The sequence below is a fragment of the Lemur catta genome, chromosome 16, assembly GCF_020740605.2.
Source record: "Lemur catta isolate mLemCat1 chromosome 16, mLemCat1.pri, whole genome shotgun sequence".
In the NCBI taxonomy this organism is placed as follows: Eukaryota; Metazoa; Chordata; class Mammalia; order Primates; family Lemuridae; genus Lemur; species Lemur catta.
Window position 1 is genome coordinate 15941576 of NC_059143.1, and position 18537 is coordinate 15960112.

The 18537-nt window shown below is 35.8% G+C and overlaps 1 protein-coding gene and 1 long non-coding RNA gene across 6 annotated transcripts in view; one reads left to right on the top strand and one right to left on the bottom strand.

Annotated features, from left to right (window-relative positions):
* RBBP8 (RB binding protein 8, endonuclease) overlaps positions 1 to 18537 on the top strand; it is a 105433-nt gene that overhangs the window by 2429 nt on the left and 84467 nt on the right. Inside the window, exons 1-2 of one of the 3 annotated variants that reach the window (XM_045527210.1) lie at positions 14959 to 15203; positions 17824 to 18033. In XM_045527210.1, the coding sequence (XP_045383166.1) occupies positions 17925 to 18033 (109 nt within the window). In that variant the 5' untranslated portion in view covers positions 14959 to 15203; positions 17824 to 17924. Of the gene's footprint in view, positions 1 to 14958; positions 15204 to 15555; positions 15628 to 17823; positions 18034 to 18537 lie in introns of those variants that run through there. The other 2 variants (XM_045527211.1, XM_045527212.1) reach the window with 2 other exon arrangements.
* On the bottom strand, positions 14248 to 15457 carry LOC123621487. 3 transcript variants are annotated; one of them, XR_006729159.1, is made up of 3 exons: positions 15232 to 15457; positions 14426 to 14577; positions 14248 to 14326 (listed from the first exon to the last, which is right to left on the bottom strand). It is a non-coding gene; the product is annotated as an uncharacterized LOC123621487 (long non-coding RNA). The 3 variants fall into 3 exon arrangements; XR_006729161.1 differs by having other exon boundaries at positions 15142 to 15457; XR_006729160.1 differs by having other exon boundaries at positions 14670 to 15457.

Below are 18537 nucleotides of genomic sequence, written 5' to 3' on the forward strand. Positions count from 1 at the left end.
TAATGCATCTCTGGTGAACTAAGAAATTATTTGCTTTTATATTTTAATCTGTATCATTATTGCTCTCAAACATTTGGCACAGTGACTGAATTTATGGGGTTGCCATTGGTAATGAACCACTTCAAACCCTAATCACTTAATGCCATCATATAATTTTGTCTCAAACTAATGAGGGACTCACATTCCTTCATATTTGCCCAGATTTTGGATCCTGCTGTCATTTTGTGACTTAATATTGCTCTAAACAGTCTCAATTGTTTATTTTCTTAATATATATGTGTTTTTATATTTTTTTAGTTATTCTTATATGGTTATAATTTAGGATTTGCCTAAGAAGTTAGTATAGTACTCCTAAAATTTGAATAGAACTGACAGGAAAATTCCAATAAGGTTATGAAGACCAGAACTACACTATTCAAAACCCACCTTAGAGGTGATAGAACCTGTTATTCAAGGATTGAGCTCCTAATACAGAGCTTTGCACGCAAGGGCTCAAAAACTGTTTTAAATGTTTTTAACTTGAGGAATTCCTATGAAATGAGACTACAGAAAGTTTCAAAACCAAAAGCTCAAAATTTTCCATTCTGATTCTTAGCACTAAATATTAATTCTCCTAATCTTTTCACAGGTAAAATCCTTTCTGAGGAATCCTTCTAAATTTGGTAATTTTGGTTCAGTCCCAGTGGACTCTGAAAAATAATCACTTTCATTTGTTTCTTAACTTACAAGAGAAAGAGGAGTATATTGAAAAGCATGTGGACTTTTGAGCCAAATTGACAAAGGATGAATACTGACTCTGCTACAAAATAGTATACCGCTGGGAATTATTTAACTGAGTTCTCTTTTCTCCAGCTGTAAGTTAAGGAAACTAATACCATTCTTTACGAGTTGTTGGAAGTATTAAATGATATACCATGCATAAAACATTTAACACAGTTCCTAGAACATAGTAGGTGCTCAGCAAAGGTCAGTACCCTTCTCACTCCTTTAACAGACTATGTAAGACATTTCAACAAATAGCTTCAGTAAGAGAAGTCAAAGTTCAACTTAAAATATGCATTTTATGTTTGTCAGAGAGATAAAAATTAAATCAGAAACCTTGGAAGGCATTAACATTTAATATTGGAAAACATTTTAACCTTCTTAAATTTTAAAAATTAAAAGTCCATATAATCCAACTGAATTAAAGATTCACTTCAAAAAAGCCGTTACAAGTATTTTAAGAGCAGGATACCAAGATGATTAAAGGTTTAAATACTTTTAAAAAATTCAAATTTCAACCATCTATATTAATGAAAGAAGGTATAACATGGATAATTCAAATTATACTAAAGTCATGTGTCATTTAATTATGGCAATGCATTCTGAGAAATACATCACTAGGTGATTTCGTTGGGTATAATCATATAGAGTGTATCTACATAAGCCTAGATGACAGAGCCTACCATACACTTAGGCTATATGGTATATATATATATATATATATATGGTATATATGATATATTGCTCTTCAGCTACAAACCTGTACAGCATGTTACTGTACTGTATACAACAGGCAATTGTAATACAATGGTAAGTATTTGTGTATCTATACATATCTAGACATAGAAAAGGTACAGTAAAAATACTATATTATAATCTTATGGGACCACTGTAGTATATGTGGTCCATCACTAACTGAAACATCGTGTTAATGCAGGGCATGACTGTACCTTACCTATCTTGAGTTTTTCAAAGGCTACTTATATTTGTTATCTCATACAACATCAAATTAGTTGGCCAAGGATTTCTATATGCTCTTAGGACTGTGTTCTTTCTACTACCAATTGAATGATTTCTTCAGTACTCTAGAATGTTTTCTTTCCTCCAAAAGATTCCATTCTGAATTAAATTCATTTGAATTAAATTTGAATTTATTATAGGTTAATACTAAATTATATTATACTCTCTTGATAGTAAATAATGATAAGGAGATTGAGTTCAACATGTATTGGGTATAAGAAGACAGAATAGGATTTAACATTTTCTAAAGATAATATTAAATTAGCCTCAGCCTGATTAATTGATTAGGTGATGGAGCCAATGAGCAAAGATCACACAGGAGCTATTTATGAAATGTATGTCATTGGATAGGAAGGAGCTCAGAATACGGTGACAAACATTCTAAGAGCTTGCCTAATTAAAGTTGGGTCAGTTTAAAATGTTTTCATGTTAGAAGGAAGTTTTTCTCATTCCTAATCTAGACATTTTAAAACTAATGAATTTCTGAATGAATCTTGAAACATTAAGAAATACAAGATCAATTATTACTTTATGCAGCTCGCAAAACAGTAGTTATGGACATGAAGCAATATTAGAGAATTGCTCTGTGATGAAGTCTTCCATAAAAAAATTTACACTTAACCTACACAGGTCTAAATTTGGAGGGCAGGGGTCTCCTAACTGGAACTAGATGAAATACAGCCTGAGATAGTAGAATCATTCACTTTTCTGAAAATATTAATATTCTACCAATAATGGAATAATATTAAGTGCTAAATGATAAATACCGTCACCTACATATCATTTTAGAGACTTGTTGAATTCTGCTCTAGTCATTTTCCAAGCAACTGTTTGATACAATTAAAAGCAAATATATGTTGCTCAGGAACAAGTATACTGTTTATCTATAATACAGAACTAACCCTACCACTGCAACCTGACTACAGGCCATTCCATCGCATCAATACCACAGTCTCTTTTCTTACAGTTTTACTTGTTAAGACGTGAGTGTATACTTCTTTCAGATGAATGACATGTTGCTATATTTCCACCAGGAATACCAAATATCTAGCATAAATTAAACTCTAAGCAGTTCCTTGCAACCCTAATAAGCCACATGTTAATACTAAAATTAGAAACAAGTATTTAGTATTTAGTGAATACTAAAGTTAATATCAGATCAAATTTACACAAAGGAAGAGCAGTGACTCTCAAATAAAAATAAAAATCTTTTTAATCTGGCTTACCAGTGAGTGGGTTGTTAGCTCAGTTTATTAGAACCTTTGATTAATGGTGCCATGATACTAATTCAGTCCCTGTAGAGCCAGTTAGCTTCCCATAGTCACAGATTATACTCAGCAGTATTACTACTGTAATAACCTAGCAACGTTTCTCAAAGTATAGTCCATGGGCCATCTTACTCACCTGGAAGATGCTTATTAAAAAATACTGACTGCGGCCAGACATGGTGGCTCAAGCCTGTAATCCCAGCATTTTGGGAGGCTGAGGCAGGAGGACTGCTTGAGGCCAGGAGTTCAAGACCAGCCTGGGCAACATAGTGAGATCCTGTCTCTACAAAAAATTAAAAAATTAACCAGGCATGGTACTGCATGCCTGTAGTCCCAGATACTTGGAAGGCTGAGGTAGGAGGATTGCTTGAGCCCAGGAGTTGGAGGTTACAACAAGCTATGAGCTATGATCATGCCACTGCCATCCAGCTTGGGTGATAGAGCAAGACCTTGTCTCAAAACAAACAAACAAACAAAAAAAAAAACCTCTGATTGCTAAACTCCATTCCAGACATATCACATTAGGATCTCTGGTTGGTAGATCCTAGGAAAGCAGCAAGAAAAGATTCTCCTGCCTGTAAGAGAGAATGAGCAAGCATATGAGTCCCTTGAAACGCACCCCATTAACACTATGAGAAAAATAACCTCAAATGCACATGTCCAATCAATCTTGGATCAGCATTAACATTGTTATAAATGACTGATACAATTAATCTGACTGTCCTATTCATGCATGCCAACTTTCAGAAGTTAAATTCTCCATTAATAATTTAAAAATAGTATCATGGAAATTTCATGTTTTCCCTTTTAGTCTAGGTTCTCTAGGGAAAGTAAAGCTTGAGTCCTCCGGTAAATGTGCAAGTTCTTTATTTGGGAAGGCATCACAGAAACAGGAGTAGGGAATTAGGAGAAGGACACAGGGAAGGAGGGAAAGCCAATACAAGAGAGCATTCTTGAGTTCACCCCCAACTTCGAGCAAACAGGGCTCAAGCCTAGTGTGTTCTTAGGAGCCATGAAACTTCCTCACAATAGCCTGCCAAAGGACACAAAAGAGGAGCATTTATCCACCACTTCTGATTTCCACCAGTTAGGGGTTGCCTCATGGATTGCTAATTTCTTACACTTTCAAATTGTACACTTTTTTTCCACTGGTTTCAGAGAAGCCCATAGGGTAAAAAGTCAGGTGAGGGGCTGTCAAGTTTCACCTGCATGAATCTGGTTGCCACCAAAATAGCTAGAGCAAGCAAGGTCCAAGAGATGTCCAATACACCATATTATAGAACAAATATGGTTAAACTGCCTTTTCTTCAGTTTTACCAATATAATTCAAATATACAATATAACTAAAATGGATTTTCTGAGAAATGAGTACACCAGTTTCAAAGGGAGAGTAAGGAACTTTAGCCTACTTTTGTCTGATGTATTTGATCCATTCCCACAAAACCTGAGATGCACTGAAACTTGATCTTCTGTGAGAAAGGTATTTTCTAATAAATTACAATTTATTTCCTCAATTTGGTTGCCAATTTTTAAAGGGCCAAACAGCAGCAAAATGAACATTAGTATGTACTCTGCAAATACTTTTATGTCCAGCATTAATCCTAAGACTTGATTAAGTTTTTACATTGGTAAAATTATACTAAAAACAGGCTGACTAGATTGGATCCTCAAGTAACACTTCTTATTATAGTGAAACACAGAATTTTGAATAGTACAAGTTTATCTTGGACTGTGTCCAAGGGGGTCTGGTTACAAGAAGCAATTCATTATAACCTATAAAGGGATCTTGGAGCTTGGAATACATTATATGAAGGCTCTAATCATGCAGATTAAAAACAGAAAAACTTAGTCATGTGCTTTCATCAGGTAAATACTATATTTGTTTGTATAATGTATAAACTTAGTTTAGAAAAAGGGAAGGACAAATGGAGCAAATAAAAAGAAATCTGACTAAAAGCATATCATCTTTTCTTTTAACTTGAATTTTGTTAAAATAAAATAATTAAATATGAGTTTTCAAACAAATAATTCTCTCTCCTTAGAAGGTAAAGTAGCTAATGAATTGAATTAGGATGAAATAGGAAAACTGAACTGAAGAGAACGGCAAACAACAAAAAGTGGGGACACACACTGCTGAACAAAGCCCAATAGTAACAGATACTATTTTCAAAGGCAGGAATCAAAGATACTCAGGTCTTCACTAAATGAGCTTAGATCACAATCAGCTTGATACCAACACTTCCTTTCTTTGACTTAAAGCTGAATAGATCATAAATCACTGTTAAATAAATTATTTCTAACATCCATTAATTCCTGAAATAAATGAATAAATTAGTTCCTCTTTTCTATACAGTTTTGCTGTTGAGCTAGATGATTTTCTAAATCCCTTGGAATATAATAAATGTAATAACAATCATATAATAATACTACCTGACTTACCTAAACTCAATTATGTAAATTAAATAAGATAATATATGTAAATTCATGGTGAGAGGCAAGCTAAAAAAAGAGAATATATGTAAAAGCACTTAAATTATAATTTAATTCCTTCTAAATTATACATCTCTCACAATTTGCATAGTAATTAAACAATTTCACTACAATTATACAACTTTAGCAATTAGAGTGATCTCTCTGATTAGCTGTAGCTATTAAATCTATCTACTATTAACAACTATTTCTTACATTGTTTGGATACATATGTACATCTCATTAAATCTCATAAAATCCCAAATCCTATAAAATCCCCAAGGTATATATTATTATCTTCATTTCATTGATAAACAACCAAAGTACAGAGAAATTTAAATTATTTTTTCAATAGGATTAGAATTAAACATTTGAATTCATTCAGCAAATTAGATGGGGCTGCTGATCTTTCCCAATAATAATCTATACAAACACATTACTATATGTTTGCAGTTTCCAGAACTCACAATGACTTACCACAGCAGAACCTTTGTACATGAGTTCTGCCTGGAAAGCCTTCTGCCATACTGCTCCCAACAGGCAAGCTGCTTCAAATGTCTCCAAATTCTTTAAGAAATTTCAAATACATTATTTCATTCATACAACAACCCCTTTGGGCACAGTAAGTCTTAATATTCTCATCTTTCAGTTAGGGAAATAAGACTTGTCCAGAAAACATATAGATAATCAGAGATAGGGCCAAGGTTGAAACCCTGGTCCTATCTCCCAGCTCAGGACTCTTTCTACAGTAACATAAAGCTGAGAATATGGCTATATGCCATCACTGATTGTAGAATATGATCATAATTTTTGGTGTACTTCCTGCTCTGGTCCCTTCGTAGTTTACAACATAATTCAAGGCCCTTCAGTCTATTTAATTTTAAACTTAGCACATGAAAGAATCCACGACTCAGGGCTGGGAAAGCCAGTATAAACATTTTTGCTAATTCCATTAAAAGTCAATTTATAGTCATCTCTCAAATGTACACATCAATTGTAAGGCAAGTAAAAGAGCACGTGTGCTAAAAATACTAAGAAATACTTTATTAATGCAAAAAAATTAAAATAAAAATGAACTGGGATGGTTATAATAGGTGCTTCACTCCAACCCTGAGAGAACATAGTTTGTTTTCCTCCCCTCACTTATGAGACTAATTAAATTGCTATCAAATTTAAAAGCTCTTTTAGTTACCTCTTAAAATGTAAAGCTTCTTGAAGTAAATAGAAAAATGTACTAGGACTACAAATTAGCCTTTATGTAATAATAATTCTTGGTCAAAATTCAGAAACTTTATTTTGCTATTTTCTCAAAAACATTTTCTACATTAAAAAGTAGAAAAGGAAGGGAATGGAAGGGAAAAAATAAAAAATAATAAATAAATAAAAAGTAGAAAAGCACAGAGTAAGATTCATATAGATTCTGTTATTTGAAAACTGCATGGTATACTGAAAAGAGTACCAGAAAACTGGAGTTGAAGTCTTGGGTCTATTTATCTACTAGTTTGTACATACAATGCTAGTCAAACCACCTGATTTATCAACATCTGTGAAAAAATGAAAATCGTACATGTTCTACCTTTATGACAGTTATTTTTAGGTTCAAAAGATATGTAGGAAAAGTACTTTGTATTTTATAATTGTTAATTGTTCTCGAATTTCCTGTAAGTATTAAACAAACCATTTCTTAACTCATAGGAATTTCAGAGGTACTATTAATAAAACAGAAAGGGTAATTCTTTTGTGGCTTGTATTATCTATGTTATAATCTTTAAAAAGAATATAGCTAGATCTGTACATGGAATGAGAAGGAAATACTCCTGACTACAAAAGAACATCTAAATCTTCCTTTTTTTATTAGCTTGCATTTCAAATTCCTTAAAGCTTCTGACCACATAATTTATCACCCAAACCAGGACATTTCTGAGAGTGAAAGGGAGCCCTATTAATAATTAAGCTAGAACAACAGGCATTAATCAGGAGGGTGGCTGGGAAGCTAGGGCACGTAGTCACTTTACTACTAGGTCTACTAGATTTGAGAAGAGGAAGCTTACCTATTTCAACTTTAGCATCTTAAATAGTCCACAAAAACAAACTGTCACCAAGAGTGTGAAGAGAATTAAAACATAATTTCACTATAAATTTTTAATACTTCTGATTATAACTTAACTAAAATTGAAAAAGTATTGGCTAAAACTCAGGGTCTCCTCTAAGAACTTAATTTTGAACATAAAACATTTTTGAATTTATCTTTGGAAAAGTAACTATCAAAACTTCCTTAACTTTAGACTAACATATGGATTAGGAGAATGAAAAACCAGTATTTTAAACAAATCCATTTTTCTCAAGCATAATTAGAACAGGAAAAGATTGAAAAAAAGTCATACAGTGTGTTTAAAGATACATCTGTAATTTGTGAGGCATTAAGTACATTAAAGATCACAACTGTTTGTCAGCAGTGAATAAATTCATCAATTCATGGATGAAAAAAATTACCATTTAAGACATGATTCATTATTTTTTTAAGTGACAAATCAATGAATATTAAACGTGTTTGCTCTTGTGAACCTCCCAAGGAATGCTTTAATTAATAGACTCTAAATGGCAGTGACTTGTTCCTACAGTTAGCTCTTCATAATATTTTCCATTTACATTACTGTAAATAAATATTATTCTCACAGCTTGTGTCATGGTAGCATTACACATACGTGCACAGTACAACGTAGTATTTTATTTACTGGATAAAAATTAGTTTTTCAATATTCCCAAAATAAAACAAACTTTTCTACTCTACAGTCTAAGTGATCACTCTTAAGTTCTTTTATCATCTCTTTAGCAGTTAAGTTCTGAGGTTCTTAAAAGTGCCAGTGTTCCAATGGAATATTATTCAGCTATAAAAAGAATGGAATTTGCAGCAAAATGGATGAAACTGGAGCCTATTGTGTTAAGTGAAATAAGCCAAGCACAGAAATACAAATATTGCATGTTCTCACTCATACAGGAGAACTAAAAAAAAAGTAGATTTCATGAAAATGGAGACTAGATTGACGGTTACCAGAAGCTTAGAAGGGAGGTGGAAGGGGAAGAGGATGGACGAAAAAAATATATAAGTGTATTTGTTACCACTGATCTATACAACTAAAAATGGTAGAGATGGTAAATTATATATGTACATTTTACCTCAATAAAATTTTTTTAAAGAAAGCACCAGTGTTAGAGACAAGGTCTACAGGCTAACCACCTAACAAAATTCCAGGGCTTCATAAACCCACATGCATAGATATGAAATACTGCCTGAACAGCCACTGCACTATAAATAAATGACATGGAAGAAACAGATGCCCTTTTCCATTGATAATAAATCATATTACAAATAACATACCAATAATATTTTTTATCAACACATTATAATTTAAACCTAGGCAACCATGAATATACTGTATCATATTCTTTATCAAGCATAAAAAGATACCTCCTAAAGTGGGCAAATTATATACCAGTAAAACTTTTTGCCCATTACTGATGTGAAATGAATGTGAAATGAATGCTCAGTGAATGATGTTTAAAAGAAAACAAAACACTACTTTAATAGCTTATAAAAGGAAATGAAGACGGTATTAAGTCCAATGTAGCTACAGTAAACATCAAAATAAATAAAGTTTCTTTATCTAAGTTGGAAGTTGGCCATACTACATGAGGCTGATCTTTCTAATTGGAAAGCAATGCATAATCTTTTATGTCCACCATAAGCACTTAAATGAATACCTAATATACTGTCAAAATAAATACTGTGATACTGACACCCTCCATGAATGTTAAATACATCTTTTAAAACAATTATAAAACTGCTCAACCTAACTGTAATCTTGGCACTATCATCTCAAATCATAAACAAAACATTTTGGCACTTGGAGCAAGATCACTAATTGATGTATACTCCTACTCACAAACAACATGTACTAACTACTATAAACAATTTTTAAAAATTAAATCAAATGTTCACTTAAGTTGGCATAAATTCTGACAGTTGACATAATTTTCTTTTGTCTTAAAGCTGCTCCTCCCTCTTGTGTCTCAAACAGCATTCTGCCCTGTTCTTGAAACAGTTCTGATTGCAGGTATAACAGCTCACTCATTTACCAGTATTGGTATGGAAAGAAAAGCACTAGTTCATGTTAGAGATGCTGGAAAGTATTATGTAAATAAACATAAAAAATTTAACCACTTACTTTTTAATTCTGTGACTGAATATACATGTACTCAATGCTGCGGGGTGGGGAGATGGGATGATGTGAGGAGTGGGACAGATATGGGAAATGCCCAGTACAAATAGCAGAAATAGCATTAGGCTAAGAATCAGACACCCATGTCCTAGTCCCAGCTTCATCTTCATTCTTTAAATCACATAATCTCATCTGTTCATCAGATGATTACATAGGCTGACCCTGTGCTGTCCAAAACAGTAACCACTAGCCACATGTGGCCTTGAGCACTTGAAATGATGTGACTAGTCCAAACTGAGATGTGCTATAAAGGTAAAATACAAATCAGACTTCAAAGACTCAGTATGAAGAAAAAGAATATTAAAAGTCTTATTACTTTTTATATTGATTATATGTTGAAATATGTTAGATAAATTGGGTTAAATAAAATATATTAATTTCACCTGTTTTTACTTCTTTAAATGTGGTTACTAGGAACTTTTAAATTTTTTTTGTGGCTCTATGAGATAGTGTGCTGTGCTAAGATTCTAGTAAGAACTAGGAAAATTGAGAATAAAGAAAGCACAGTCTCTGACAGCAAGGAGCCCACAACCCAGCTAAAGATAAAAACATGAAAGTAATTACAGTGTAAAGGTGTTAAGCACAGTGATAAAGATATGTATTGAGAGGTTTGGGAGAATGAGGACCATTTGTGGAAGGAGGCAGGTAGGAAGGGTAAAGGAGATGTTAGGTTAGTCTACTAGAAGAGGTGCTACCTGAACTGAGTCTTAAAGAATAAGTAGAAAGGTGAAGTGTAAAAGGTGGGGATGGAGATAATTCTAAGATAAAAGCATTGTATGAGCCAAGACAAAGAAACAGCAAAGGGAAGGAGTAAAAGCAGTTTCCTGTTGATAGAGAGGAAGAGCAAAAGTGTGTGACAGAGTGTGCAAGGCTAAGAAGGGCTTCTATGACATTTTTTTTTTTTTTTTAGACAGTCTTACTCTGTTGCCCGGGCTAGAGTGCCGTGGCATCAGCCTAGCTCACAGCAACCTCAAACTCTTGGGCTCAAGCAATCCTTCTGCCTCAGCCTCCCAAGTAGCTGGGACTACAGGCATGTGCCACCACACCCAGCTAATTTTTTCTATATATATATTTTTAGTTGTTTGGCTAATTTCTTTGTATTTTTTTAGTAGAGACGGGGTCTCACTCTTGCTCAGGCTGGTCTCGAACTCCTGAGCTGAAATGATCCGCCCGCCTCAGACTCCCAGAGTGCTAGGATTACAGGCGTGAGCCACCTCGCCCGTCCTCTATGAAGTTTTAAAGGGATCCAATTTTAAACTTTTAGGCAATAAGGTGAACAAGACTGGAGGCAGGGAGGCTGTTGTTTAGGTAAGAAATATCAAGGCCTAAACTAGAGCAAAAAGAACAAGGATGGAAAGGAAAGTGCTAATTCAAAATTACATTTAGGAGGTAACATAAGTAGACTATATGACTGACTTGGCCACTTTAGGAGGTATCTCTTTATGCTTGATAAAGAATATGATACAGTATATTTGGGTCTTATTCTAAGATGATGAGAAGACTCTGGAATGTTTTGAGCAGGAGAGTGTGATATTCTGACAGACTTTAAAGGGCCATTCTGACTGCCGTTGGAGAATATACTGTAAGGGGGGAAAGACTGAAAATAGAAAGAAATTGATTTAAAAACTAAAAAAAAAAAAAAAAAAAAGGAGGCTATTCCTGTAGAAGAGGTTGAGGGTGGCTTGGACCAGGGTGGATGCAAAGAAGGTGGTGAAAAGCAATTGGATTTAGGCAGTATTTTTAACTGCAAGATGGTATTGCCTAATTCACAGGGTTGAGAAAGAAAAAGGGAAGTTTCCGAAGATCACACTTGTTAATCTCAACTGTCTTGTCTAATCAGGAGGCTAGGTTGTCTGCTGAGAGTGAAAATACCTTATAGAGGCCTGAGGATTAAGAATAGTGAAGGTTTGGAAGATAACAAAGGGAATAGAAGGAGCTGAACAAAAGCTATTCTAAGGATTAATGGATGCCCTGCATGAGGTTTGAAACCAGGTGATTTATCTAACCTGATAGGTGATTTTCCCTTCACAACACTTAGCTAGTCAGATGGATGAGTTAAGCAGATTGTAGAATCAGCAGAATTTCACTGTTTTTTGCTTGAGTTAGATGATTTTAAAATCTACGAGTTCCAAAATTCTACTTTTAAGAATCCTAGAGTTTGTATACTGCTATCACACAATTTTTGTGTGTGCTAAATATACATAACATAAAATTTACCATTTTAATCACACAATTTTTAAATCAAGCATCCTAACCAGGGACCTCCTAGTGGTTTTATAGGTGTGTTAGCACATTAAATCCCAGGCCTGAAGGTGGCAGCACTGGGTTTGGGGTGGCTGGAGTCCCAAATTCTGTTCCCTCTAGATAGAAGCAGCCTCACCTTTTCATCACAATGCATAATGTAAGTATTCGTTTTCTAAGTATGCCGATACTGAAAAAGTTCGGGAAATACTCTTCTAAGCCATAAAATATAAGAAACTCAGTATTAGAAGAGTTAAAATAACTGCTTCTTTGTTAAACATTATTTTCTCAGTAGACCTTTGGAACTTCAAAATTATTCCATGTGGGTCTTGGAGCCCTTAATAGGGGCAAATATCTGTCAGTATGCCTACCATTTCCATAGTTAAAGTGACCATTATAAAATCTCATTTAAAAACCTAAGAGCTTTGAAAGTATCCAAAAGTTTTCACTTACATAAAAACACGAATTCATCAAGGGATGCCCAATTCATTCATTTATCCACAAAATACTGACTCTGTGGCAGGCTCTGTTTTAGTTCCTGGAGAGAAAATCAGACATAGTTTTTAACCTCACAAAACTTAAGTCTAGTGGGGAGACAGGATTAATTAAATAACTAAAATGGCAAAAACTGTAAGCTGGGGAGGTACATGGTATTATAAGAGGATCTAATAGAAGAAACTATTGAAACAAGTTAGATGATTAGTATATACCCAGGCAAAGAGTACGGGGTAGATTTGGTGGAGGATTCCAGGCAGAGGCAACAGCACGAAATGACCTAGGAGACACTAAAAGGCCTGTGAGCCCAGAGGACAGAAAATGTTTGGAAATAAGGCTAGAGATAGTAGAGGCAGTTCAAAGGGTCACTTCATAGAGTAACAGGAAGCCACTGAAGGGGTTTAAGCACCAGAGTGACATTTACTTTTCAAGGTCACAGTAGCTGCAGGGTAGAAAAGTGGTTTCAAAGGGGACACAATTTAAGGTGGGGAGAGGAGAAGATACTCAATTTTTATTCTATTTTTTCTCATCCTTTAATGTTTTTAAAAATGTTTTATAGTCTATTAGCTCAGAAGTACGAATAACAGCTAGATTTTATTGAGCCTATATTATGTATCTGAATACTGTACTAAGCAGTGTGCATTAATTCATTTAATTTTCATACCCTGTGAGGTTGGTATTATTATTATCCTCATTTTACAAGTAGGAAAAATGAGAAAGAGAGGTTAAAGCAACCAGTCCAAGGTCACTCAGTCAGGAAGTATTAGAGCAGGATTCAAACCCAGAAGGTCTAACTCCAGAGCCTATAACTTACTCATTAGACCACGTACCATTTTTTAGCAATACATGTATATAATTTAAAATTAAATATGCACATGAATTGGGAATAGATGCTCACAATTTTTTTGAACACCAGTGAAGACAAAGGTTTAGGTGGGGTGGTTGGTTAGGTGGATATGTATGGAAAGGAGACTAGCAGTAGACTGGGTAAGATAACGGTGTCTTGGACTATGAAGGCAGTGATGGAGAGAAGGCGATGAATTTAGATGTTCTGTAAGTAAAACTGACAGGACTTGGTGATGGATTGGATATGAGAGTTAAGGAAGAAGAAAGTGTCAAGGATGATTCTTTGGATTGGACTTGCATAAATGGATTAGTGAGTCATTGGCAGAAGCCATAGGAACAGGTTAGGTTATTCTGTTTGGGTAGCTGTTCTCTGGAGCACAATAAGTACACTGTTGTTTCAGCATGCTGTTAAATTACAAAGTGATTATAGGTTCTCTCCATTTATAACAAAACTCTCCATTTCCATGATAAACGTTTATACATGCTTCACTCTGCCAATGCGTCCTATGTTGTATAGGAAACGGCATGGTCAATTTCTCATCCATTCTCTTTTAAAAATGTTACGAATTAAGTCTTGTAAAATTGGGAAGTGAAAGAGAGTTGCTACAACAGAGTAATGAAGTTTCGGCAGCTCTCTTCATTATACCAACTCTCCTATGGCAATGTTAGAATAGTAGATAAACATCTTGTCATGTACAATTCCAAGGAGCAAGTTATGGTATTTATTCATCCTTTAAGATCTGGGACGGGTGGAAAAATTATCTTTACACTTTGTATTTATATTTTCTAAGTACTAAACTTTTACGTTTATAGCATTACCCCTTGTCCAGGCCAGGTCTTAGAATGATTACACAAAACTATAGGAATGGTTTAAAAGACAGTGTGATTCTAGTTTATTCCATTTTGTTCATTTGCGGAATTTCTAGTGCTCCAAAAACGATTCTCCTAGAAATCAAGAAAAATAGGAACACATACTCTCAGTTTGAATATCAAACGAACAGCTACAGAAAAATTTTACTTTTTTTAAAAAAAAAAAAACATTACCTAACAGCATGTTGTCTCAACAAATAATGCTGATTGCTTCAGATTCCTTCTCATTTCAGGTTTGCCAGAAACTTTCCATCTAACCTCAACCCAATAAACATCATTTTGATATACGGCATCCAGTCCTGTCAGGTCACATCACTAGGTAACAGCTACAAGGATGAAAACTACGTTAAATTGATCCGTATCCATTCCCAAATCAGCTAATTTTAAACACCCCCCCCCATTGGTACAGGTCACATACACATGCTTTCTTTGCAAAATGCTTAAGGTAGACACACTGTTAAGATAACTTTTACGTAACACCATGGACTTCATGCTCGTCAGACAAAGCAGCTTGAGTTTTCCCCAGCGCATCTCAGAAACGCCGGGGCGGTGGCCAGGCTCCTGGGCCCACTCCTGACAGCGTAGAGGCGGCGCTCCACTCCACGGTCAGCCGGCTCCCTAGGGCGGCACCGCGGACCAGCCCCTCGGCAGGGGCGTGAGGGGCGCCGCCGGGCTACGCGGCGGGAGGAAGGGGCGTGACGCAACGGGAACTCCCGCGTGACGTCGCGCGGGCTCCGGCTGGGCGGGTCCGGCCGCCTCCGAGCCCGGCCGGCAGCCCCCGGCCTTATAGGGCCGGCTGCCCAGAGGGGGCGGCTTTCCCGCCGCGGTTTGGCACTCCAGTGAGGGAAAAGGGCAAAAGAGGAGGAAAGCGAGCAGCCGTCCCTCCACACCTCCAGAGGGTTCCCGCTTCCCTTCTGGACCTTTCGCGAATCTCGAGGCAATCTTGGAATCTGTGAGTAAGAGGAATCTCCTTCCCCTACCCGGAGCGGTGGGTCGCGGCGGCTACTTCCGGTCTGGAGCTGCGCGCTAAGCCGAGGGCTTTGGCGCCTGGGGTGGGGGTGGCCGCACGGCTCTGGGACTGTGTGTGAGGAAGTAGGCTGGGCTCAGGCTAAAGTCGGTGGAGGTGGACCGGCCGGAGGACGAGCTCGCGATGCGAGCTGTACTTTGGTCTCCCGCGCGCGTTGAGGAAGCGCCTCCCAGCGCCGAGCCCGCCCCGCGCATGCGCCGAGCGCCGCACGCGCGCTTCCCGCGCCAGCGATGCTGTTAAACTTTGGAGCTTTTTCCCCAGACCCGCACGCGAAAGCGGCGTGGCAGCCTGGAGAGGCTGATGGAGAAGCGCCCTGGGATGAGAGGCCTTGCACCTCTGCTTTGCTCGTGTAAGAAGACTACCTAGAGGCCCTTTGAAGTTTGTTTAGGTCCCCTGTGTGACTCAAGGCGTGCTTCTTGCCATACCTGTGTGAGAATACGTGTGGTGGGACAGTAAATATTTTATTAAACACCTTCATTGTGGTGACTTGTACTGCTAAGGGATGCACCAAAATGTTTTAAGTTATTACAGGCCTTTGAGCCCAGAATGCACCCTGAGAGGCAAGATGTACGTTTCTGAGAGATTAAGACGCAGCGAATAGCGGTTTAATGGCAAGGAGAGATACCAACGGAGAGTGCTGGGCGTGCAGGATAGGGGGAAAGGATTTTGTGAGCCAGAATTTGCAAGTTCAATACTGATAAAGAGTTTTTAATGTGGTTTAAAAAAAGCACTTGACTTTTAAAACTACCTCTGGTGAGTTACTTTTCTTAAAGGATGTTTATTTTACGCTATTGGTTTTCAATTGATATATTGTGCAATCTTAAATTATTCATTAATTAAACGTTTATTTTAAACTACTTAATAAAAATAATTAGTTTCCCCAGCTTTTTTTTTATTTTTCAGAGAGAGATATTTTGTAGTAACTGGTCTCATGACTTGAGTCCCAGCCCTGACGTAGGCATGTCCTAACTGTGTGACCTTGGGCGAATCATTTAGTCTCGTTACACCTGCTTGCCCAACTGTAAAATGAAATTAATGATAGTACCTGTCTTATATAGGGTTGTTCTGAAGATTAAGTAAAATAATGAATATAAAACAGCACAATCCTTGCTATAACAATAAATGGTGAGTTTTATTGACTGTTACATAGGCTCATTGATTTAGGGTTAAAAACCAGTAGAATGCAAGCCTCTTTGGAAGCAAAGCTGTACTAATGCGGTGCACTCAATCCTGCTTTTAAAAACTAGCCCCTCATATACCTATCCATCACCCAGCTTCAATAGTTGTCAAAGTTCAGCCCTTCTTGTTTCATCTTCCCACCCAATGCCCATTTTTTGTTTTAGCTGGAGTATTTTCAAGCAAATCCCAGAGAATGTGTCACTTTACCTTTAATACCTCAGTAGATATCCCTTTAACAGATAACCTTTTTGAAAACATGACCACATCATTATCATACCTAAGAAAATTAACAGTAATTCCCTAACATCTAAAGTATAGTACATGTTCAGTTTTTGCTGATTTATTTTTTAAAAAGGCTAATTGCAATTTTTGAAAAGCTTAATAAAAGTGTATATTTATTTCCATAATGATTTACAGTTCACCAAGAGGCTTCACACATACTCTTGCTCCCTTTAGAATTATCATTGTTTATTTTAGCTCCTTTATCAGAGACCTCAAGAAATGGTTAACAAGAGAGACTTAAATCAGTGTAGGCACTCATTAGCAGTGGTATAGCATTGGCTAAGGAGCCATACGTGAGGTTTAGTAGACTTGCTAATCATTTTACTTTTTAAATGGTAGCTACTTAATGATTTCATTTTAAAAAGACATTAAAATATTTATTAATCCATTTGAACGTCTTAAGAGCCTGTTACTTCCTTCAAGAGTTATATAAGTAATAAACATAATCATTCACCTTTATTGTGAGAGAGGCATAAAGTAGCTTTATTCTTAATTGTCTTGTACCTCTAAATATAAGCTGTTTCTGTATTCACAGATCTTTACTGTGTCTATATGTTACTAACTTCTTTTGTTTTGGAAAGTTACACAGGTTCTCATCTGCGTTAATACATCAATCATCTGTCTTTTTTATAACGTGTACGTATATTTGGAGGCTTGTTAATCTAAAGAATATTTCAGAATGTTTTTCATTTTTTGGTTAAGTATGTTTTTGTACTCCACATCAATTCAAAAGTTAAAAGAGCAATAAGTTCTTTTATAATAGTAAATCAGTTCTGACCATGAATAATTATGAACCTTTCAATTTCTGAATCCTTTCAGTTTTGTATAATTTAGATAATTACTCCTTTCTTGGAGGAATAAGAGAAAATTTGCCTGAACATTTACCTTATATACAGCCCAAACAACTGAAAGCAGGGCTTTTCTCATCAAAATCATCTTTCCTCACTGTCTCCCATCTCTTTCCAAATTCACAGAACAATTAATTGTAGGTAAATAAGGAGAACTTGAGTTTGTGTTTCATCCTGACTTCAAATTGCATAAAGATAAATGCACGATTCATTTATGTTGCAATCTGTCATTTCAGATATTTCAACTGTACAAAGACAACTTCATACCTATATAATGTAACAGAAAAGGTCAGAAAATACTGATCAAACAGAAGTGTGGAGTGTATTATTAAGCAAGATGAACGTCTCTGGAAGCAGTTGTGGAAGCCCTAGTTCTGCAGATATATCTAATGACTTTAAGGAACTTTGGACAAAACTAAAAGAGTGTCATGATAAAGAAGTACAAGGTAAAAATCTTAAATACCTATAGCAGTATTTTGTTGAGACTATTGTAGTAATAACTAACTTTGTATGACGGTTTTTTATATTTATAAATGGAAGAATTGGCCTTTAAGTTCAAAGATCTTGTTTTTAAAGGACATTTACTTTTGTAGTTTTTTTGTGATTCATTTTTAGGGTTGAATTGTTGCTTTTTAGCTACAGATAACTACTACAGGACTTACTTCTTGTACAACCTGTAGTTACTTGTGCTACTACGTATGAGGTAGTAGAAAAAGTATAAAATTTGTTGACTGAAGACCTAGATTTGAATTCTGATTTCATTATCCTACTTGCTCTGTGATCTCAGCCAAGTTACTTAGCCTCTAAACACAATTTTCTTTTGTAACATTATTTGCAGGATTATTTATAGATGTAAGAATGCTATTTAAGTCATTTAACAAACAACTTTGGGAGAAATCTGTTTGCTGCTAAGCAGTGAGATACAAAAGTGAATGGCAGTTTACCTTCAA